The 24,981-nt window shown below is 43.4% G+C and overlaps 1 protein-coding gene across 2 annotated transcripts; it reads left to right on the top strand.

Moving 5' to 3' along the window:
* The first annotated feature begins 5,435 nt into the window (after positions 1-5,435).
* Positions 5,436-24,715, top strand: BATF (basic leucine zipper ATF-like transcription factor). 2 transcript variants are annotated; one of them, XM_037832261.1, is made up of 4 exons: positions 5,436-5,712; positions 6,273-6,377; positions 7,942-8,046; positions 24,169-24,715. In XM_037832261.1, the coding sequence occupies exons 1-4, from the start codon at positions 5,650-5,652 to the stop codon at positions 24,376-24,378; spliced, it is 483 nt and encodes a 160-aa protein (XP_037688189.1). In that variant the 5' UTR covers positions 5,436-5,649; the 3' UTR covers positions 24,379-24,715. The 2 variants fall into 2 exon arrangements, with proteins under 2 accessions (XP_037688189.1, XP_037688190.1); XM_037832262.1 differs by lacking the exon at positions 6,273-6,377.
* The last annotated feature ends 266 nt before the right edge of the window (positions 24,716-24,981 follow it).

Here is a 24,981-nt window from a genome sequence, read left to right as displayed (position 1 = left end):
ACGTCCAGCTAAAATGCCCCCTCAGAAATCAGTTGGGAAGTGTGGTGGTTTTCAGAAAGGCCCACAAATTCTTCATTGCTCCCCACTTCAAGAGGTGGAGCCTGGTTCCCCTCCCTCCTCTAATAAGTGGGTGGGCTGAGCTTAGTGTCTCACTCCACAAGAATAGAATATAGAAGAAGAGATGAGGCCGCCAAAGGCACTGTGACGTTCGTCTGCTCTCTCTCAAATAGCTCGCTCTGGGGGAGCCCAGCTGCCTTGCTGTAAGGATGCGCAGGCAGCCGTGGAGAGGCCCACATGGTAGGCACTAAGGCCTCCTGCCAACTTCCATGTGAGCTTGGAAGCCAGCTTGGAAGGAGATACTGTAGCCCCGGTCAAGCCTTCAACTAACGTATCCCCAGCCAATTGCTTGACCGCAACCCCAGGAGAGACCCTGAACCAAACCATCCAGTGATGCTGCTTCTGGGTTCCTGACGCTCAACAACTGTGTGAGATAATAAATGTTGTTTAAAGCTGCCAAGTTTTAGGATAGTTTGTTATGCAGCAATAAGTAACTCTCGTACAGGAGGTTCTGCATTCCTCTTACAATACTGTAACTACATCAAGCAGTTGGGGAAATCTTGTCTCCAAAATAATCCAGCTGTATTTCTTTAAAAATGTTTGGCAATTCATGCATTTTAATTCATTTGGTCCTCCCCACTCTACCCCACCCTGCCCTTTGTTAGTACTAATTGGTTCAGTCTTTTGAAATTTTTTTCCTACATATATTTCTGTGAAGTCTATACCACATAAAACAGCAATATCTAAGTTCCATTGACATGATTACTGCAATCACAAGCATTCCAAGCCTAATAAAATAATCTAGTGGCAGGAGATTTGGAGGTCTGGCTGCCTGGAGCTGGGCGGCAGCTCGGCAGTTCTATGATCAGACTGCCTGTGTTCAAATCCTGGCTCTGTTTAACCTTGGGCAAATTGTCAAACTCTCTGTGTCTCAGTTGCATTATTTATAAATTGGAGAATCTACTTATACTACCTACTCTGTAAAATTGTTGGGAAGATTAAAGTGAGAGGCAGTAGGGCATCGTGCTTAAAAGCATGGGTTCTGGAGCAGATATTCTGGGTTTGAGTCCTTGATCCAGCCACTTTGCTGGCTGTATGCCTTAGGAAAGTTAGTTACCTTTCTGGGTCTCAGTATTCCACGTCCATGAAAATGGGAGGAAATAAAACTTATCTCATATGACTGTTGTGAGAATTAAATGAGTCAATTCAGGTTGCTGGTACATGGTAAGTGATATACAGCAGGGATGCTCAGTACAGTTGTGCAAGTTGTTCTCTCTACAAGGGCCCCCCACACCCTTTGACTTGGGGTTGCCTATCTAGAGGTGGCGCTGTTTTCTAATTTGCACCAGGGTCCTCTCTAAGCCAGCAGCTGTCCTGATACAAGTGTTAGTTGTCAACATAAGGGATTTGAATGTCCAGAAAATGCTACCTTGGCAATATCCTTAGGCTTTGGGCTGATGGTAACTGAGCTGATGCTAGCTGTATGACAACTGTACCTGGAGACTTCGTGGAGTTCTCCATAATAACCTCAGTGGAAGGCCTGTACCGCAAGCCTTGTCTCGACTCTTCAGAAACTATGTTGGAAGCCAAATTAAAAAAATGTTAACAAAGTAAAAAGTTTAGAATCATGCATAGCATTACGTATGTATTAGGCATACATACAGATGTGGCTCGAGTGTAGAGAAATGCATAGCAACGATAAAGACCACATTCTGAATAATGATCACCTGGAGTGGGGAGGGAGTGAGATTAGGAAGGGATATAGAAGGGCCTTCAGCTGTATTCATAATTTATTTCTTAAACTTAATGATGGCAACACATGTATTTATTATTCTTTAATCTAAAAAAATTTTAAATAACATCATTAATACTATTGAAAGAGATCCGTCTTTCTATTAAAGAGCCAATTTTTGCATTTCCCTCCTCATTAGTCTTTATTAAATGTTAAGTAAAGTATATTGGTTGGGGACCACAGAACCAGCAATCATTAATTCAGCAAGTATTTATTGTTGAACAACAGAACAGTCAGAGTTAAGAACTTCATCTGTACATTATAACACTTAGAATGTTAAATTCTAGCTATTTGGTTATTTGACTACTTTCCCTTCTTTCTCTAAGGGTGACATCTCTGTCATTCATATCCATGATTTCTGCTACTTAACATTGCTAAATAATTGTTGATTTAAACTGAATAAACATAAATATGACAGTTTTTGCTGTTAAAGAGCTTTCAATCTTCTAGGGGTGAGAGAAGGTACATGATAGTGCAGGTCATGAGAAGTGGCATAAATTATGAGCAAAGTTCTATGGAATTCACTCATAAATCTATTCATTTGCCAACTATTTATTAGCCATCTACTGGGCATGTAATTATAAACAAGAGAGATGCAGTCCTTGGTTTCTATATGGTCCACTTCTCACCACCTTAACCTCTACCTCACTGGTCTGTGCCACCAACATCTTTTGCTTGGATTATTTCAATAATCCACTTCTGGAGTCCTAATTGGTCTCCCCACTTCCACTTTGCTCCCCTACAGTAAATTCTCCACTGCATGCAGAGTGATCCTGTTAAAACCTGTTAGATCATCTCATTCTTCTCCAAAATCTCCAGTGGCTTCTCATCTCTGGGATATGGCAGAACTGGCCACAATTCTTTAAATTCTTTGGTTGACCTTGTGATTTGCTTTGGCCAGTACAAGGCAGCAGAAGCAACATCATATGTGTTTTGAGCCTGGGCCTCAAGACACCTTGAATGATTCTGTTTGTCCTCTCAGAACCCTGAAACCACTATGTGAACAAGCCCAGGCAAGACTGTTGGGGGATGAGAGACCCCGAGTCAGAGAACCTTCCCAGAGAAGGCTGTCCCGGACAGCCAATTGTCAGCCAGCCTACTCGGCAACTGCAGATCTGTGCCTGGGCCCAGCTGTGATCAGCCTAGCCCAGCCTATACCAAAGAACCAGCCACAGACTTAAGAGACAAAAAATGGTTGTTATTTTAAACCATTTAGGTTTTGGGTGGTTTGTTAGACAGAAAAACCTAACTGATACACCATCTCATTCAGAGAAAATATCCAAGTACTAACCATATCCCTGCAGATAAGAACATTGCCTAAACACAGTAGGTACTCTAATAAACATGTGTTGAACATATTAATAAATTCATCAATGGAGTTAACATTCTATTGAAGGAAGTAGGGGGAAAAATTCAAGTAAATAAACAGTAAACAATTACAAAATTTGACAAGTGCTGTGAGGGAAACAAATAAGTGGCCAAGGGAGAGAATAATGGAGTGGAGGTGGGAGGGTCGACCCTCCACTGGCTTCCCAATTTATTTCAGAATAAAAGCCGAAATCCTTATCATAGCTCACAAGGCCCTATGTGATCCAGCCCTCTGCTGTCCCTCTGACCTCATCTCCTCCCACTCTTGCCCCATCTTTGATCCAGCTACACCGGCCTCCTTGCTGCTCCTGGAGCTCCCACATCAGAGTGCTTGCTGTTTCCTTTGTCTGGAATGTTCTTTCCTTAGACACCCACACCAGCCACCCCCTGACTTCCTTCAGGTCTCTGCTCAGATGTCACCCTTCCAGTGAACCCTTTCCTTACTACCCTACAGAAATAGCAACCCACTGACCCCCCGAATTCCCTCTCCCCCTATCCTGCTTTGTTTTACTCCATAGCACTTGTCACCTTCTGATGTATTATATATTAGCTTCTTTGTTTACTGTGTGTCTACTCCATCAACACATACATTCCACAAGGAAGGACTTTTATTTTGCTCAATGTACCCTTAGGGCATCATCTTAGGGCAGAAATTCAGCCAGTGTTTAAAAAATCCTTTAGGGTCCATAACTAGCTGTCAATCCTAAGAGTAAGCAAGGCAAGCATTTGGCTTTGAACCATACTGGAAATAAGGCAAGGCCTTAAAAAAAAAGCCAAAATGCCCAGGCAGGTGTTGGATTGCTCACTGAGAACTCTACAATGCGCTCATGGCAGGGTATTGGGAATGAATTGTGTCCCCCACAAAAGTCATGTTCAGGTCCTAACCCCTGGTCCCATGGGTGTGAACCCATTTGTAAATAGGACCTTTGAAGATGTTATTAGTTAAGGTGTGTCCAAATTGAATGGCAGTGGGCCACTGGGACCCTTATAAGCAAAGGAAATTGAACACAGGAAAGAAGACACAAAATCCGGAAATCAACAGAACCTGGAAGAGAAAGGAGAAGATGCTGCTATGTGTATTGCCATGTGATGGAAAAGTCAAGGAACCCCCAAAGATTGCTGGCCAGTTAGAAGATACCCGCCACAGGTGTTTTCTAGCCTCTGAAACCATGAGCCAATAAATTCCTTTTGTTAAGCCAACCCATTGTATGGTATTTGTTTTAGCAGCCAGGAAACTAAAACCCAAGGCAAGCAATACACTAAATTAAGAGTCTTCTTGGGAGCAAACTTTGCAGTTTGCTAGGGGCTTTCTAATCCATGTTATTATTTGTTCCTCACAATAGCACTGAGAGGCAGGCAAGGCTGGTTTTATCATCCCCATGTACAGACGAAGATGATGAGGCTCAGAGAGCTTAAGTGAGTTGCCAACACCAAGACATACTAAGTGGCAGAATCAGAATTTAAATCCTGGTTGGTCTGACTCCAAGCGCAGTGCTCATTTTATTTATTGCTATATTGCTCATCCATTCTGGGCTCCACCTGGTGGCATTCTTGGATCTTAAAGATTCAGGGCCAATCTTGAGCTCCTGAAAGATGCTCCACATAGAAGGCATCTTTCCTCTGAAGGGAGTGTGGGGCACTGCCAGGAGGCACAGAGGATAGACTTTCAGAGCATCAGTTCCAGAGCCTCCCCTGTGGCTTTCAGAGCTACCACACGTCTCTTCTGTTTGATAGTCATGAAAAGACAGTGCTCTTGGGCCACTTTATCCCCAGACCCCCCAAAGCAGGCTTTACTGTAAGGGGATGGAGGACAGCAGATGCTTTCAGTTGAAAACCAGAGAGAAATCCCAGTCTCTTTGCTTTATTTTGGTTTAAAAATCAAGTCGTGTGACAATGGAAACTCTTTCCCTGTTGTCCTCCCCTTTCTGCCCCTGTTGAGGAAAGTCTGACTTGCTAATTCTGGCTAGGGTTTTTCCCTCCCTGGCTGTTTTTCTCTTTTATCTTTATCAATTGAAGAGAGCTGCTCTGCCTTTCAAACTGTCGGAAGGCATTGGGGTTTTGTGTGTGTGTGTGTGTGTCTGTGTGTTTCTTTCACATAATTCTGTGGGTCTTTTCCCAGATATGTATTTTCTCTCAAATTAACTTCTAACTTGTTTGAGTTTCCGCCCATGTGACTTCCAGCGTGAGTTACCAGAAACCACAAGAGAGAGAGCAAGCGAGCCCCAAAGCAAGCGACATGTCACTGTGGGGAGCAGTGCCTCTGCACCCTCAAGTGAAGAGGACACAGGGGTCGGAGGTGGCCGCAGGGCAGGCAGAGGGACCTGTGGAGGGCGGTGGGCTGGTGGCCCGGGGGCAGCCAGGAAGGGAAGGCCAGGTGGTGACAAGACAACCCAGAGGCGTCTGGGGCTGCTAGAGCCGGGAAGATTTCAGCCATGCCTCACAGCTCCGACAGCAGCGACTCCAGCTTCAGCCGCTCTCCTCCCCCTGGCAAACAGGTAGAGCCCTCCTTTCTCTCTCCTGCTTTCTCCTGGGGGTGGGGAGGGGCAGGGAAAGGGGCAGGCTTCCTTGTCCTGGAGCGAGGAGGGGGCTTTTGGCCTGAACACTCGATTAGACCCTAAGACAAGGTATTTGCAAATAAGCCATGCGTACTGGCAGGCATCCTTATCCTGCCCTCCATTGTGCCAAAGTACCTTTTCCTCTCCATTCTCGGATGGTGCTCATCACCTCCTCCTCACCGTGGTTCCCACCCCATGAAGCTTTCTAAGAAGCAAAGGGGAGAACGAGCACCAAAAAAATCTGTTCCCCCAGATGAAAGGATCTGCCTTTCTCCAAGTGAAAATCGATTCCTAAGTGAGAGGAGGAGTCTTAAATGATAGGGCTGCTGGCATGCACAACCCAAATCCTACATATGTAGTTCCCCAGGAGACAGCCAATAGGGCAGGAGAGGGGGGAAAAGGGCAGTTAGAAGGAGGACCCCGGGTTAGCACGACGGGTCTGCTGGGGCACAACCGGGGGCAGGATGCTGGAGCCATGGTCAACACCTCTTTCTCTGTAGCTTCTGGACGGGAGGAAGGAACTCAGTCAGGAGGTGGTTCTGGAGGCTCCTTGGAGACATTCACTAGTAGCTCACCTCAGCCCTGGGAAAACCACAGAGATCGAGGTAGGGATTCTAGGAACGTTTGGAACCTAGACTGTGACTTGTCAGTCAAAAGTTTTCAGCTTGAGGGTTGCCAACAAACAGGGCACCCTGCTTGCCTCACAGCTTCTGGTGCTTTCTCTTGATTATACTTCTTGACATCCCTCTCTATAGGAAGGCCTTCTTTTTCTCACCCAGTACATCAGTGGCTTAAAATCGTTTTCTACACCTTTGTGGTTTATAAACTGTATTCTTTCCTTAGCATAGATATCTAGGAGGGCTTTCAAAATGCTGCAGCTAAAATAAAAGAATATAAATGTAATACAGCATCCATCTGATGAAAGAGGAGCAGGTTGGAATAAATCCTGGTGGGAACCTCTAGAGGGCAGAGAGTCTAGCCCTCTGCTCGAGATGCTATCAGAGTGGCTCTGACTGCCTGGAAGTCTGAACTCTTCTTAGGAAGGAAATTACTCATGGCTTCCTTGGTAACTTGATCCCCCATACCGCTTAGAAGAAGAACCCTTCCTTCCTATCTAACCCAATGCCCTCCAACTGCAAATGCCTGGGAGTATTGGACACATCGGCGAGATGCATGATTTGCGAGCACAGGGTGTCTCCCTAGGAGATGTGCTCCTCCAGCCTTTGGGGCAGGATGTGAGAGGGAATGGGACAGGGAGCAGTGCAGAAGGATTTCACACAGACTCTCACACTTTTCCAGCATGATCTGGGGGAAAGCTGGAGCTACCTCTCTGCCAATGCAGAGGACATGCCCATTTATGGGGTGTAATTAGAGGAGCTCCCAAGCACTCATCTACTACCTGCCATGGCTAGGAAATCTCCACCATTAAAATCATCCTTCTTGGCATTGTGCTCAGGGCCATGGGGAATGTAAAAGTTCTGGGTGTAACGAAGGGAAGGCAGATCTGGGACGGGGACCTCGGCCCAGGGATGCAGCAGAAGACCACATGGGGGACAAACCACCAAAGCAGCTGGGGTGGTGGTGTCTGGGAATGGTGCAAGACTCAGAATCAGAAGATGGTGATGGGCTCTTGGGCAAACTCATTGAGCCTCATTTTCCTCACATATAAAATGGGATAATATCAACTTCACAAAACTGGAGAATTAAACAAGAACACATCTGAAAAAGCAATTGTACAGAAGCTGGTACCTGTAGGTGCTCAAAAAGATTTGGAAAAAAAAAGCAGCAAGGGGGTTCTGTACCAAAAAGTGAGAGGGTAAAGGTGCAGCAGCTTCAAAGAGGAGGAGAGGCGACAAAAACACACTTCATTGCCTTAACCACTTTTCCTAAATACAGCCCCATTGAGCCCTCAAGTTCTTGTATCCTTTTCCTGCAGCTTTTGGCCAAAAAACATCATACAGACCTGAGGGAGCAGAACAGGGTGTGGGGAAGAGTTCTCAATTGGGTGCATGCTTTTTGGTAAAAAGAGGTGGATGGATGGGCGAATGGGTGGATGGTGACATGAAGACACGAAATGACGAACAGACAGATGCCAAACTCCATGAGAGCCTGCTTTAACTCAGAAGAGAGGAGTGAGCTCATCCAATTCTCTTCATCTCTGCTTCCCAGGACTCCTCCGATGATGTGCGAAAAGTTCAGAGAAGGGAAAAAAATCGCATTGCTGCCCAGAAAAGCCGACAGCGGCAGACACAGAAAGCAGACACCCTGCACTTGGTGAGTGTTTGGACTTCATCCTTCTGAGCTTTAGGCTTTGCTCCCCACCTTGCATGGACTGTTGGGCCATAGCCTTGATCCTGCCTGCGGGAGGATGTGTAGGTGGGGAGGGCTCACGGAAGGGGGGGACTGTGGGGTTGGAGAGGGGAGGGGAGGCTCTCCTCTGAGTGTATTGAGAAGATTCTGCAACAAGGAATGGACCAGGAGTCTGAACAGAGAGAACGAACCATTCTGCCTGGCTCCCAAGAAGGCACAAGGGCTGGATGTTAGAGTGTGGACAGCCCTTAGGCTGGGTGGAAAGCAGAACAAGCAGAGACCTACTCAGAGAAGGGGCAGTCAGAGAGGGCTCCATCCCTCTTATGCCACAGAGAGCAGAAGGCAGGACTGTCTTTAAGAGGAAGTTAGAAGGTATTAAGTGTTCTGGGGGAGCCAGTCATCCAGCTTTGCTGGGAGCACACAGAGTCCCATCCCTTGTGAAGGCAGTTGGGCAGCCACCACGGGCTGTGGATTTGGAACAAGGAGGTCTACGGGGTGCTGTACCTTATTCCTCCTTTTCTGAACATCATTAAAATTTTATTTTGAAGTTTCTATCTGTAATGACATCCCAAGGGATCTATGAAAGGTGCAGTTTTAAGTGCACGTCTCTAGGATGGCCACCAAACTTTCTGGAAAAGACTCAAACCCATGGCTTGAGCAGGCCAGGGGCCTTGGACGATGCTGAGCTGCAATTCCTCCAGTGGCCCAAGCCCCCAGTCTAAGTCTGAGCCTGGCTGTGCATTTCATAAAGCAACACTTCCCCCTTGTCTCCCTCGCCTTACACCTTACCCTTCGCTTCATTCTGCCTCCTAATATGGTTCTTGTTCAACAGACTCTTCTTTCACTGGCACCTTCCTCTCCTGTCTCCTCATTCATCCCTCTGGCAATGCCACTCGCCTTCCTCCTGAGACATTCCCCTTCCTCTAGGATTCTAGTCATTCATTTCAGTGGCAAAAATGAAACTTTGCCATAAAAACACAATTGGTACCCAAAATGAATAAGCTTGTATTTATTTGTAAAATCAGCACGGCCATCAGCCAGTTAGAATAGCTTTTTTAATCTAATCGAGAATAAATGAGGTTTTAGAAAAAAATATGTTATCCTCTGAAAGTCCTAGACTGGAATTTAGCTTTGTAAGGAAACAGAGCAGATTGCAGCGGCATCTCTGGTTGGATGTTTTGTGTTTTATTTGATCTGTCCTCAGCATATGCTTTCTTGCACTCTAACATAGGTTTAAGTTCATAAATATCTGTTGAATTGAAAAAAGAATGAATTAACACCAAGTCTATAGTTCTCTTTAATAACTTGCAATTAACAGTCTAAATGTCAAGTTGTTGGTGACCCTGCTACTTACATGTTCTCTGTGATTTCATTATGGCTTGGGGTCTCACAACACTCTGGTTTAAATTTTTAGCTTGAAAATCTATGATCACTCACTTTGTCTCTATCTGAGTCTGATTTAATATTCTTTAGAGCAAACAAACAAAAATTAAAAAGGAAAAATTTCCTTTAAATTCAGCTGTGTTCTGAGACTGGCAAACTGTTACATGCTATATACATTTAATATTAAAAAAAAATAGGGGGAAACTAAGGATAGCTCAGCAGCTGTGAGGTCAGATGGACAGGGTTCGAATCCTCACGCTGCAGTTTTCTATCTGTGTGACCAACCTCAGAGAAGTTCTTGACCTTTCTTAGGCTCAGTTCCCTTACCTATAAAATGGGAAATGACAGTGACTACCTTAAACAGATAATGCATATAAAGAGCTCGATGCAGTGCCTGGCATATAACCAATATTCAAAACCTTTAAGTATAATAATGATAATTATTTTATAAGAAGCAAGATAAATAATCACAGCTGATATTGCACCTATTTTTTTTAAATCACAAAATCTCAGCATTGAAAGACTTCTTAACGGCTGGAAAGTTCAGAAACACTTTTGATGCTTGAGACTCCCCTAGAACACGACCAGCAAACAGTCCCTGAAATATGCTGGGCCACTTCTAGTGATGGACACCTCCCTCCTTCCCAACATTATAAACTGCGCTACCTTGAGCTGATCCCCTGGTCTTTCTTCACCCCTTGAGGACATATCAATGAGGGCGTCTCTTTGGTCTGGCAAGGTTTTTCAACTCTGACTCAGCTGTCTCTTTCTGTAAGAGAAGAGTCAGAAACAGAGATTTAGCCCATCTGATTGCCCTAGTTGTGCCTCCCTGGCAATGATCTCTGGGGCTTGGGTTCCCTGGAACCCCAGTCGTGTCCTCAGCAATCCACACCCACACACCCATCATCCGTCTCTCCATTGTTCCCATCTTCTCCACCCAAACACAGATTCCTCCCCCACCCTTTCTTTTGAGCACCATAGTGTTGGTCTGCACTTTTTGCCCACTGAGGGGTCACATCAGAGTTTACAAATCAAGCCTGGGAATTGTAGTCGATGCAACTTAGGGCTCATGGCTTTAAGTAAACCTGCCGCCATCATTTCAGATGATGTGGTCTGAAATGTTCATTTCCTCTCAGATGATAATCACCTATCTTCTCTATCCGTTAGCCCCTTAATTATGCTTGTGATTCAGGTAGAAAATCTTCTGATTTACCACCAGCATTCTTAGGGTTGAGTGTTTGGTTTGCCCTTGACTCCTTCCCATTCTTGGCTTCACATGCTGTGGTTCTGGACCATTCTCTGCCACTCAGACATTGCCATAGGACTCATCTTCCAGTATTTTAAAGATCAGGGTTTAGAGGTTACTGAGAGTACAGAACCACATAAGGAACTTGTTCATATTAGTGCTCTAGCCTCGTATTTGCTGCTGTAGCGTTATTTTCTTGATTTCAACTTTTGTTATATTATCTCTCTTAAAATACCCAATTTTCTCAAAACTACAATTATCTTGTTTCTCCAGTAAGAGTGTGAGATGCTTAATATTTAATATTATCAGCACATATCCTATAAATGGCTGACATCAAAACTCTGTACATTGCTTTTAAACTAGCAGAGCAGGGAATGAACCTCTTGACAGTTGAGTTTAATCTTGTCTCAGTGTCACAGCATCCCCGTATTAACTCCCTCTCACATAAACTCGGTCTGGTGATTCTTTTCATAATTGTGATATCAACCGAGTTCACATTCTGTTTTAATTCTCCTTTGGTTGGATGTCTCACACAAGCAGCCATCACAGGAGCTCCTTTTCACCCACAGACAACTGTAGGGTGGGTCTATTAGCATATTAAAGCCCTTGATTAACAAGGAGAAAGGCGTATCTGGGCCAGTTCATTTCTGAAAGATATCAGTAGCTAATAAGTGGATCCAAGATAATCAGCTGAGAAACTGTTAAAAAATAAAAGAATCCGGTCAGCTTTCAAAATTAATACAAAAAGTAATAAACTTTCCTATATGCTAACCATGCCAATTAGAAAATGTAATGAAAGGAAAGTTCCTACTTGTAATACCAAAAATAGCACAAATGAAAAGAAGGAAGGATATCCAGAAATAAATTTAACAGAAAATATGCAGGGCCTAATTAGAAAAAAAAAAAAAAAACTCTTTAAAATTATCCTAAGTGATTTGTAAAAGACTTAAATAAATGGAAAGGTATACTTGATGTAAAGATAGCTATTTTCCTTAAATTAATCTAAAAATTTAATGTGATTCCTATAGAAAGCCAATAATTTTCTGGGAGTTGAAGAGAACTAGATTAGCTCTTCTATGTTCCCACAGAAAAAGAAGAATGTGAGAATTGCCAGGAAAATTTTAAAGAAGAGGGGTAATAAGTGAAGATTAGCTGAATAAGATGCTAAAGGGAATTGAAAATATAGAAATCAAAACAATTTGGAAAAGACAGAACATTGGACAGACTAGAATACAGAAATAGATCCAAGTACAAAATCAAATTTTAAGACCTAAATCATATATCAATTCCTAAGACCCAAGTACAAATGCAAAAGGACTAGGATGGCACTTCAAATCATTGAGAAAAAGCTGGATTATTCAATAAACAGAGTAGGAACAATCTACTAGCCATTTGGAGGGGGGAGAAAACAGGATCCTAATTTCTTATACAATACCCACAGAGATTAAATTAAAAAATAAAACTAAAGATATTTGAAAAAACATGGACATTAAACATTTTATCTAAGAATGAAGAAATCTTTCCAAATAAAATATAAAATCCTGAAACCATAAGGGGAAAGGTTGTAGACATTGTATTTATACATAAAAAGTAAAAATTTTTATACACACCCAAATACTAATATGCAATATCAAAGGCAAATGACAGACTGGGGAAAATACCTGCAACACAATTGTATACATATATATATATATATATGTGTGTGTGTGTGTGTGTATATATATATATATATATATATATATATATAAAAGCCTGTTTACTTAAAGTATGAGAACTCTTACAAATAAGAAAATGATTGACAACCCAAATGATAAATGTGCAATAATTATGAATAGGCAATATACAGAACAAGAAAAATAGACAGCAAATAGATATGTGAAAAGATGCTAGATCTCAGTTAGGAAAATGCTAATTTTTAATAAGCAACAGTGAGAGACTGCCAGATTGGCAAAGATGTAAAATATTGCTAATACACGATGTTGCTGAGCACTATCATGTGCCACCAGTGGGAGTGTAAGTCAGTACAACCCCTTTAGAGGGCAATTTGGCAATTTGACCACATCCACCCAAATTATAAGTGTACATACCCTGCCACTTTAGCCATTTTGCTTGTTCGCAAGCATATCCACAGATTATATACAATTATGAACATGTAAAGATATTCATTGCTGTGTTGTTTGTGATAGCAAAAACTGGAAGTAAGCTAAATATCCATCAGTTAGGGACTGATTATATGAATCATAGTTCATTCATTCAGTGGAATACTATGGAGCTGTTAAAAATAATGAGTTACATCTGAGTGGGCTAATCTGGAGAGATTATCAAGTTTCTATACTCTCAAGTAAAAAAAGGCAGTGAATATGGTACATAGATTGCCACCATGTGTTTTACATGAAGGGAAAAAGGTACTTATCTGTGCATAAATGTATAAACATAAATTTTCAGTTAGGATGCCTAAAAATTTTTGATGATATTTATATACAGGAAGTAGGGCTGGAGGTCTATAGCAGGAGAGAGATACTTCACTTTTTAAAAAATGCTTTTTATATAGTCTGGATTTTTTTTGTTGTGCTCTTATTTTGATAATATAGGTATTTAAATTCTCAGCATTGATCTTTAACTATTCATGCATTAGGATGATTTATTTTCTAATTATGACACCAAATGTCAACCGGTATTCCCTTGCAACCTTTTATCCCTTAGCATCCTACATAAATATCTCAGTTCTTGGGGAGAACTGGCTGTCATTTGGAATCGGAGTGACATTAAAGCTCTCAGTACAGGATGAGTCACTATAAGGGAAGGCAAATCGTTTCATTTCGTGCAACCATCCTGGCTGACTGTAGTGGCTGTCTGGCACCTGGCAGCAGGACAGATTTTGAGTCAGTGTCAGGGTCAGTGGGAAAGAGTACTGAGATCAATTGTGAAGCTTCATTCACGAAATACCTGAAAGTAGAGGAGATGAGGCTGGGGTGGGGAGGTGGAAGAGGTGAGGGCAGCAGTGTTGGCTCAGAGCTGTATTTTTGACAAGTCATATCTGGCCTCCAAAATGGAACTGGAAGCAAGTTAGAGTAACAGGGCCAACATTGAAAGCTGGAAATTTGGGGATTCCCTTAGACGGGGGTCAGAGGGGGGGGCCTGCTTGGGGATGGCATCAGTTTTTTTTATTTTTTTAAAAGAGTTTTACAGGTTCCAAGGTATATATTTAATATCACATACGATAGGCATGGGTATAAATTATGCATGAAATGAGGCTTTGAACTAATGCTATGAAAAACAAGGTATTTAAAACAGGAGGAAAACTGAGTAATAGAGGAAGAGAAGCTCAGCAAAGATGCAGGCCTCCAGGGCTGCCTTACAATGGCGCTGTTGTTTTTGGCCTTCTGGCGAGGCCCGGAGGAGAAGGTTGCTTATGATCCTTTTACGCTCCTGGAGTTCTTTCCTCTCTCTGGGAGACCTACTTAACCCATGCCGTAAGGTTTATTGGCAAAGAGAAGTCATAGGTCAGAAAAAAGAAAAAAAAAAAAAAAAAGGAATACTCAGTCCAGTTCCACCCTAAAGAAGTGCAGGAAGTGCAGGGTAAGAGAAGTGGACCACCAGTGGAATGCCTCTATTTCTATGAATTTCTTTTCAAAAAAAAAAATTAAATGACTACATGACTATGTACTAGGTCCAGTGTTAAGTGCTTATATGCAGTATCTCAATCTGCACAATAACTCTATTTTATAAGTCCCATATTAGGTTATGTAACTTGTTCACAGTCATATTACAAGCTGTGTATCTAACTTCATTTTTCTAACCACTATACTTTTCCTGCCTCTTCCTTTGGACTCCCCTGAAGATGTACCCATCTTCTCCAGCTTATATCCCTCTTAAATCTCTTCCTGAATTTATTTTTCTGCTCTCTAGGCAACACCTTTCAAAATTCACACATTCTCTCCATCATGAGACCAGGTCAAGAAAGTAAAGACTTCTCTATGCAATATATCAAGAGTGTCAGTTGAAACCACTTTTCTAGAGGGCTGTGTAGAAATAAATATGAATGTTTTCCATGAGGGTGCTCTTTGACTCAGAAATTCCACTTACAAGTGTTTGGGGGGAAAAAAGGATCCACAAGAGAGCTCAATGTATCATTATCTGTAAACAGCAAACACTATCAATGCTAAAAATTGGACAGGTACTCAACAAAAGGGATTAAGCATATTATGATATAGTCATATAATAGAATTTTATACTTGCATTAAAAATAACTGTGTAGATCTGTATCAATCAGCATGAAAAGACGTCAATGACATAACCCTGCATGAAAAAAATCATGTTACGGAGAGTCGGTATAATTCCGTTAATGTAAAATTTGTGGGTTTGGCATATTTACATGCATAAAAAGATGTCTGGAAGTACGTTCACCAAAATACTAACAGTGGTTATTTCTGAGAAGGTGAGTCTTGGGGTAGTTTACCTTATTCATTAGACTTTTCAGTATTTTTTTAAATTGATGACTGTGTATTATTTAAAAAGCAGAATAAAAAAAAGTTAGACTGTTTTAATTTAGGGAGGAAAAACAGGTCAAGGTGATTCACCACCCCTAACAGCTTGTCCTCCTGATGACGGGTCAGAATGGTTACGTTTCGGTAGCATTTTCAGAAGGAGGACACCGGTTTTGACATTATAAAGGATATCTGTCCAAATGGGATTACAAGTCCCAGGCCAGGAGCTGATGGTTGTCCATTCAGCCAACATCTTTATGAAGGTATCCTCGGTAGCACCCAAACTTCTTTCTCTTGAGACGAATGGAAGAGTCTTGCCAAAGAGCCCCTGTCCAACTGCTCGGGAGTTTTCTTCATCTCCTCTGTAGGACTCAGTCTGGGCCCTGGTTTTCTGGTGGGCATAGGTTGGGTCCACAGGACAAAGTTCCCTTCAGAGTGTGGGAGACCTTTAGAAGGTCCAGTCATGGGTTTGTACTGTGGCTTATCAGAGGGTAACAGCAATTATGGTCATACTACCTTGTTCGTAGAATCACAGAATTAAGAGGGAACTCAGAGACCTTCTAGGCCTATTTTATCCCTGAGGACCCGGCTGCCTTTCTTGAGGCCATTCAAGAACTCGAGCCTCTTGCCTTCTCACCGGTCTGCTTTCATTTTGTGCCACTTTGCTGAACAGAGCTTTGCTCTGCAGGTGGTACTGCTCACACTTGTCCTTTCTCAAAGAGTAAATCCAGAAGTGGGCCACTAACCGGGACATCTGATCAGGCTGATGAATACTCCTCATCTCCAACAACCTGAGCAAACAGCAAGAGACCAGAAAGAAAGAGCCCAAGCTCAAGAGGGACTCAAGTTTAAATGTCACTTTATAAAAAAGCTTTTAAAAGTTATAATCGAAAAATAAAAAGGACAGTGACAGATTGGGGAAAGTAATTGCATCAAATTAAATACATGTGGATTTAATATTTATGCTATAGAAAAATCATTTTTTGAAGAAAAACATCGAGACTGTAGTAGATAAGTGGGCAGAGGCTATGAACAGAAGCTTACATTTTTCTTACCCAAACGAAAATAACCTAATTTTCTATTCTGATTGTAAAAATGATACACACTAAGGAAGGGTTTCTGAATCTCAGCACTATTGCTATTTTGGGCAAGATAATTCTTTATTGTGGAGCCTGTCCTGTAAATATTGTAAAATATTTAACAGCATCCCTGGCCTCAGCTCAGTAGATGCCAGTAGCACAACCCATTCCCCACCCCACCCCACAGATCTTGCTGAATTTCCCTGGGCGGGGGCAGGAGGAGGGGGCAAAATCACTCCCCGGTTGAGAAAAATAGCACTATGGTAGCTGACACTTAGAAGGTTGTCCTTCCTCCTTAGTAAATGATATCTGGTAACATTAAAATGAACTTAGCAAATTGCCATAAAGCTATTTGGCAAAAATAAATTATTTAAAATCATAACACCTACATGCTGGTGAGGTTTTAATAAAATTGATATGTGCATTCTCAGCAGGCGACATTACAAATCTACACAACCCTTTTACAGCAATACTTACCAAGGACAAGTAACTGCTCTTTGCCCCAGTAATCTCACTCCTAGGAATTTATTCTAGGAAATAACTGAAGGCAACTAAAAAACAATATAGATCAAGATGTTCATTTCAGCATTATTTTTTTATGTTTATTTTTCTTCAGATACCAGTTGGTGACATCATTAATGTCTTTCCTTGCATCTGACTGCCCATGCTGTAACCACATTCAGATGCTCTAATAAACCTTCCCCTTACACAATGGAATGTTTGTATTTTCTACGGATGATTTAGTCGCAGCATTATTTTTAATAGCAAATGTTTTGTTAACAAACAAAATGTCCCATAATAAACATCCAATATTTTAAGTACATTGCAGATCATCAATTTGATGACGTAGCCACTAAAAATAATAATATGGTGACCATGTAGATTTAACAAAGTTATGAAAGAAAGCAAAATACAAATTGTATGTGCAGTGTGATTGAGATCTTGTAAAAATAAGTATGTGTGTTTGTTAACAAGGACAAGATGGAATTATGTACAAAAGAAAACAGTTGTGTTAGAGGACTAGGAGCATGAGTGTTTTTAATTTTTAAAAACTTCTTTAATATAGTTATACTATATATTTTTTATTTTAAAAAAAACAGAAGAAAATAATAAAAAAAAGAGTTGAGTGAATTCTGAAGGAAATTGAAGACAAAGTCAGAAAACATATCATTTGGCTATAATTTGGGGCTCAGTTTTGGGTAGGGTGATCTTATAATTTATCCTGCCAATGGGAAGACTCTTGAGAGTGAAAGGGGGCACCATTAAAAATTACAGTTGGACAACAGGTGTGAACTAGGACTGTCCCAGTAAACTGGGACATCTGGTCATCCTAGATGTAGGGACCCAAGGAGGGTGACCTGGAGCTCTCATGAAAATTCAACAGGAGTGAAGAAGTTCAGAGACAAGCAGAGAGGGACAAAATAATTTCCTGAACCTCAGGAACCTGCAACTAAAAATATTTTCTGGGTACTCAGCTTATTCAAGAATATGCCTTATTGCTAAGGGTTGAGGGAATACAGAAATTATCAAAGGAAAGGCCGTATTCCCAGTACTAGAGCTAATGTCAGCAGAAATGATGATTAATTCACTCAAAAAGTATATTTTTAGCCTCCTATGTGCCAGGTACCATTTGTTCTAGGCACTGTTACTATAGCAATGAACAAGACAGACTGAGTCCCTGATTTCATGGATTTTATATTCAATTAAGAATCAGAATGGAAAATAAGACAAGTAAATGAACACTAATTTCAGAGACTTAAGAGTGTTACAAAGAAAATCGAATGGTGCTATGTGGAAAGTGACTAAGGGATAGTCGCTAAGGATGGGGACAGTGACCAGAGAAGCCCTTTCTGAGGCCAAGACATTTGAAATCAAACATGAATCAAAGAAGAGGAGCTTGGAAATATCTAGTCCCCCAATACAACTTGTTTTTTGGAATTTTGGAGGTGAAGTCCAGGAATCAAGACATTTTAAAGCTCCTCAGGTGATTTCAGTGTGCAGCCAGGGTTGAGAACCAGTGAGCCCTGAATCTTGAAACCTGACAGATGCATGTGGAAACTTGTTTGGGGTGATTTGGGGGTACTTACGTGGGATATTCCCAGACACTCTGTCCCAAGGCCCAATGACTTAAAAAAAAAAAGGTAGTCCAAATCTTTACATTGATGGCAATTATTACTTGCTTTGTTGTTTGTTTTTCAAAATTTGGCTTGTTAGGGATAACCTTTCTAACTTGAGGTATCAGTCAGGATTGCATTTAGCCGTAAGTAATAGAAAAACCACATAACAAGAAGTTCAGCAGTGGATAGACTAAGGTTGTTGCAAAGATGTCATCAAAGAACCAGGCTCCTTCTCTCTTTCTGTGCAGCCATCAAGGCTGCAAGATGTTGCTGAACCTCCAGGCATCAATTTTGTGTTGAAGGAAGGCGGCCTTTGTCCTTGGGAGGCTTTGCCATTTTAGTTGGGAATGAGAAGTCCCATGCCATACTTCTGCTTACATCTCACTGCTCTGTCACATGACCAAACTGACCATCTGTCACATGACCACACCTAGCTGCAAGGGAAGCTAGGCGCTTGAATGAGTCTTTCCCCAGTCTGTCTAGAGGAAGGCAAGGAAGGAGTGCGGAATGGATGCTGAGTGAGCCAACCTATAGTGTCTCTCAAATTTGAGTTCAATAAAATTATTATCCTGAAAGGAATGAGGTGGCAGTCTTCTGACTCCTGACTCCCAAGGCATGGCTGGCGTGTCTGGTGTGGTTGATGATGAACACACTTACAGTCCTAGAACTTCAGTTTCAAGGAATGAAAGTAAAGGTTTCTTCAGAATCAGTTGGACACCTTTATTCAGTGCAAAGACCTGCGGTTTGGTGATTTCTCTTCTCTTCTTATGGGGTGAGGTGGGGCTAATTGTTCTGGGAATGGCAGGAGAGATGAGCTTTGATCCCGTCAGGGCTTGGGAAGTGTCCTACCTTTCAGATCGCAGACTTTTCTGGTATGGCAGGCTCCACCCTAGGACTGTGCTTGGTGGACAGGGTTGATAACTGCTGGAGACAGAATGTGAATCTGGGTGTAAGGGATAAGCGGGATAAGCTTTGCAAACCATTCTCTGAAGTGTGGGTGGGAGCTAAAAGGTCACAGTAAATGACTGCAGGTTCTGTTGAGGAGGAAACATGCAGGGACTATTTTCACCCTTCTGGAAATTGTGATTAGAAAATTCAAGGAGAAGGTCAAGATCCTAAAGCAGAGTTAGCAGAGAAGATCAAGCCCTACTCAGAATGACTGGAGAATCCTTGCCAGAGCCCAACTAGGAAACGCCAACCCTTCCTAGGCTTTGGTCCCAACTGGTCTCTTGGGGTAAGGGAACTGCCTGGGGATTCCCCTTCATTCAATAGCTCTTTGAGTGACCTGCTCCTTAGCCCCTCCAGTAGGGGATTTCCCAGAATGTTCCCACACCCCCATAAAGCCTCCTCCTTGGCCACCCCCAAACTACTTGTGGTTCATTATAGTGGTGGCATCAGGTGACCCCACAGGTGAGAGTGAATTGTGAAAACCAGCATCTAAATTTGCAAGAGGTGGGAAAAGAGGGAAGATGAAATTGGAAAGCCAACAGGGCTGAGACCTCACAGGAGATAATTATCAAGTATCATAAGGTTGAATCAGGTTTCAAAGGCAAGTGAGGATGGCGGGGACAGATTCTGAAGCTAGACTGCCTCGCTTCAAGTACTGATGCTGTGTGACCTTGAGCAAGTTATTTAACTTCTCTGTATCTCTGTTTCCTCTTCTGTAAAACGGGGATAATAACATTATCTACCACGTGGGGTTGTTGTGAAGATTAAATAAAATGATATTTATAGAGTACTTAAAAGTGATCAGCGCGTAGTAAGTACTCAATAAATGTTCGTTATTAAGTCAATCTAGACTTTTATCTTTAAATTTTGGTTTCTACTAATCTTCCCCATATAAATTGAGTCTCTTCCCCCAACACCCATACATGCACCTTCCCATCAGATAGGAGTAAGAGATCCTAGTTAGCTAATATACTCCGGTAGTCAATTTGAAATCTGAATTATTTGCGAGCTGGAGGGGGCTTGAGGATCTTTTAATCCTTTGGCTTTTAACCTTAGCTACCAATTATAATACCCTGGGGATCCTTTAACAATCCAATGCCTGGGCCACACTCCAGGCCAAGTGAGTCAGAATCTGTGAGGTGGGACCCAGACATTTATATTGTTGAATCTCTCTAGGGCATTCCAATGTGTGGCCAAGGTTGAGAATCATTTTGGTCCAGTCTTCCTGTTTTAAAGTGAGGCACCTGGGGCTCAGAGAGGGAGAGTGACTCCTGGAGGGTCACCCAGCCCGGACCTGCACCAGGACACCTGGCCCCAGGTATTGCTGGCCCTAAGTCAGCCTCTTTCTGAGTAGTGGGACCGGTGACCCCCTCCCACTCAGCTAACCGCAAGGGTCCGTTAGCTAACTTGGGGTCCTTGCGTTGTGTTTTAAGACTCGGTTTTCTCCTGAGACACTACCAGGCAGCTGAGGTCTTAGAGATTTCTGGGGACCCTGAGCCACCCAACCCCAGTCTCTCAGGGGTGCAGTTGGTGGTGATACGAGGAGCATAGGACTGAGCATGGGAAGACCCCGACCCCAAGCCCTGACCCCTTACCTGGCTATGGGGCTTTGGATCAATGCAAGTCTCTCAAAGTGAATCCTTTATTCCTTTCTCCCAGCGGCTGCTGCCAGCAGCCTGTGCTCATTTGTTGGGGAAGGAGGAGGGGTTGCTGGGTAGGTTTGTCCCAGAGTCTCAGCTGGCCTCATCTTAATGGGGATGATGGAAACACTGGCCTTCTGTGCCCACCTCAGAGTGTTATTATGAGGAGCCTGGTCAGACATGGACCTGAACCTAGAAAGCAGGTCACACAGATGCTCAAATGCTGGCTCAACCCCCTCCCCTCCACAAAGAAGACCTGTGTGGTAGAAGCTGAAATTTACTTCCCAAACCTTCCTTTCCTCTTCCCCCTCACTGGGCTGTAGGTGACCAGCCCTCCCTGGGAACTTAGGAGTTGTGATCCTTGTGCCTCTGGATACACAGCTGCACCCTGGCTGCTATGCCAGTTGTCCCTCCAGCTTTGAGAGCCCTTTCCAGGGCATGGCAGCCCCAGGAGGGTCAGAAGTAGACTGAGCAACAGCAGGTGGGGATGGGAGGTGGGGGTGGGTACAAAGCCCCAGGTCAGCCACTTCCTCCCCACAAGGGAAGTCAAAACCTTTCTCTTGTAAGTGTCTGGCTGGCTGCATGGCCTCCGGGCTGGCAGGGCTGGTTTCACTGGGGCCTGAGCTGTCTTGCTTCCCAAGGTAAAGACAAGTTTCCTGTCACAGGTGGTTTTCTGGTTAAAGGCGGCAGCGGTGACAAAACCCCTCCTAGAGCTCTGGGATCTGCAAGCCGGGGAGGGGAGGGGGAGGTGAGAAAGCTAGAGAGAGAGCGCAGCAGCAGCTTCGGGCCTAGGGAGGAAGGATCTGCTGTCACTTCCCGAAAGCTGGGCCTGCCCCTAGGCGGGGAGAAGGTCAGAGCGGTCCCTGCGGCCCGCCTACCCCGGCCCCTCCCTCCAGCCTTGGGGTTTGCCCAGGCTCTTCGGAGTACAGAGTTTACAGTAAATGTTGCCACGGGTGGAAACTCTCAGAGGGGGTGAGGAAAAGGCTAGAGGAAGGGGAGAGGACTCCCGGCCTCCAGTTCCCGTCTTACCAACACCCCCCGGTCTCATCCTGTTGCTTTATTGTGCCTTTCGGTAAAGAGGGGATGCCCTCTCGCAGGGACGTGCCAGGAAACTGCCAGATGGTGAAGCGAATGGGCCGGCCACACCTTGCCGAAGAAGCCGGTCCCTCTGCCGCCACCATCACGGCTGTAGCTCTTGGGATCCCCCCATTTTGGAGATGGGGGTTTCATTTGTACTGATGGAGGCACATTTTCTAGCTCAGAGCCACATTCAGGAAATGCCTGGCTGAGGCTGGGGCTGGAAGCTCGTATCTGTCCTTCACAAACAGATGGAAGGTGGCTATGGGGCCAGACCACAGTCCTTGGCTGCTCTGCCCCTTAAAAGAGAACCCCTCAGGGGTGCATGGGTTTGGGCGATTGACGCTGTAACTGACAAATCCCTTAAGCCTGCAGCTCATTCTCCTGATGGGTTTTTTGGGGCCAATTGTAAATGTCGAGAGTTATCTTACATCCTCTCACTGCCCACCATATTTTTGAGTCAATTTCTAGTGCCAGCAGTTGATGTCGTCAGTCAATCAGCAAACATCTGAGTTCAAAATATGTGCCAGGCATTGAGCACTTATACAAATAAATGCTCAAATAGTGAAAACAAACTTAATATCATTTTTATCTAAGTTTTTCAAACTTGTGTGATTATTAGTACGGCCTGGGGCACTTGTTAAAAATTCAGATTACCAGACTTCACTCCCAATTCCAAATCTGTTGAATGCCAATCTCTAGGAGAAGGGCCTGAAACTATATTTTTAACAAACCCCAGATAAATTCTAAGGATATGGCAAGCTTGGGAAATCTGATCTAAAGCAAATATTAGAAAAACAAGACCTAGACTCCAAATATTAGGTTGCTTTTCAAACTGAAATGTAATTTATTTGCAATTTAGTTGCCATTTGTCCTTCCTCTGTGGGCACCAATGATTAGTGAAGGTCTGTTTGATTGAAACAAGGAACGAGAACTTTAAAATCACATTGGAATTGCACCTCCCCTGGACTTTCTGAAAGTGGAATTGTTTTGCAGTAAATGCTAATTACCAGAGTGTAATTGTTGATGAATTAATGATGTGATCCATAATCAGTGCTCCTTACCCTGAGTTTTTCTAATTAGCATGTATCTGATGCTCCCCCCAAGCAACAGGAGAAAGGTGTTTCTGAAAAAGGAAAGCACACCTTGTTTAGTAACACCCAGGGAACCATAAACAGGCTCTAGGGTAAGAAGAATGGAACACCGGAGTGGATTTTTTTAAAAAATTTTATTTTGAAATAGTTTCGAACTTACAGGACAGTTACAAAAATAATACAAAATCCACAGAGAGAACCCCAATAAACTCCCAACCCAGATACCCAGATCCACCAACTTTTAACATTTTGCCACATTTGCATATCTATCCATCTATATCTCCATCTAACTATCTGTCCATCTATTTATCTATCTATTTTCTACATATTTGAGAGTAGATTGTATACATGATGCTCTTCGAAGACTTAATACTTCTGTGTATATTTTCTAAGAATAAGGATAGTCACTTATGTAACCAAAACTGTGAGGTACCATTTAATATTTATAAAGGCTCTAAAATGTTTTAGAATCTGGGCGAAGATAAAACAGTTAACCGTAGACTCCATTTGCAGCACTAAATGAAAATACTAGGAGCATGTGGAGAACACACAGTATAACATAGAGTGGAAAGGAGTGAAATAACGTAAGATGTTCTAACAAACTGCTGTCCATTCTTTGGGCCCTGACCTGCCAACCAGTTTCCCTGGACATACACATGCCACTCCCAATTCACGTACACACTCACAGAGACCCATGCCCACAAAGGAGCACACTCACATGCAGACTGACATATGCATTCACACACACATGAGGTTGAACCATATGAAATTGCCATTTTACAAGTCAGCACAAATAGCAATTTTGTACAGTTCAACCTAGTATCTATGCTTGCACATGCAAACACACCTGTGTGCTTATACAGATGCACCCATGCATGCACACAAATATATATGCACGTGTGCATGTACTGACATGTGCAGAAAAATGTCCCCTTGGCTGAGCTAATCCTCCTGCCCCCCTCCCCTTGCTGCTTGCCCTGACATTAATCTCCAATGCTGACCCCTCCCCTCACAGGAGAGTGAAGACCTGGAGAAACAGAACGCAGCTCTGCGCAAGGAGATCAAGCAGCTCACAGAGGAGATGAAGTACTTCACGTCGGTGCTGAGCAGCCACGAGCCCCTGTGCTCAGTGCTGGCCGCCAGCACGCCCCCGCCCCCCGAGGTGGTGTACAGCGCTCACGCCTTCCACCAGCCTCACGTCAGCTCTCCGCGCTTCCAGCCCTGAGCCTCCCAGCAGACGGGGAGTCAGCGCCCCCGCAGCCCCAGCTTTCCTCCGGAGGGGCCTTAGAAGGGGCACACAGACTGTGGCCAGGAGGCCCTTGTCCCTCAGAGCCCTCTCTCCATCTGGAGACCCAGAGGCGAAGGTTGGGCAAGGATGGAACACAAGGACTATAGTGGCTGGAGGTGTGAGGCCTTCCCAGCCATGTGCAGCCCATCCAGGGGTGCTGGACCCCGACATGGGGGGGTGCCCAGCCCAGAGCAGGAGCAAGCATGACACCCAAGACCCATGGTACTGAGGGAGGAGGGCAGGGAAGGGTTAGTTTTCTAAATAAACGTTTGAAAAGAAGCCAATTTGGTGGGGCAGTTTCCCTCTTTTGCACTGCTTGTCCCTTGAAACCCTAAATTCTATGGGGTTGGGGCCTTCTTTGGTTCTTGGTCATGAGTATCCTTAAAGAACTGTCTAGACTCTGCTAATGCCTCTTCTTTTCCACGGTTTTTTAATCTACTTGGGAAAACTTTTGTTTTTTCTTCCTCTTGCATCTTCAATCCCTCTAGGCATCTTCTTTACTTCCTTCCCCAGATGACTTCTCTGCAACCTCCCACCTTG

Source organism: Choloepus didactylus, chromosome 4 (assembly GCF_015220235.1).
Source record: "Choloepus didactylus isolate mChoDid1 chromosome 4, mChoDid1.pri, whole genome shotgun sequence".
NCBI lineage: Eukaryota > Metazoa > Chordata > Mammalia > Pilosa > Megalonychidae > Choloepus > Choloepus didactylus.
Note: the sequence above shows the minus strand (reverse complement) of the source record. Positions and strands in the feature narration are given on the sequence as shown.

What these genes read in the sequence shown, in the direction of transcription:
- BATF (XM_037832261.1), top strand. Translation starts at nt 5,650, where the DNA reads ATGCCTCACAGCTCCGACAGCAGCGACTCCAGCTTCAGCCGCTCTCCT. An exon ending in CTCCTCCCCCTGGCAAACAG is followed by an intron (nt 5,713 to 6,272) that starts GTAGAGCCCTCC and finishes CTTTCTCTGTAG; the next exon opens with CTTCTGGACGGGAGGAAGGA. An exon ending in GGAAAACCACAGAGATCGAG is followed by an intron (nt 6,378 to 7,941) that starts GTAGGGATTCTA and finishes TCTGCTTCCCAG; the next exon opens with GACTCCTCCGATGATGTGCG.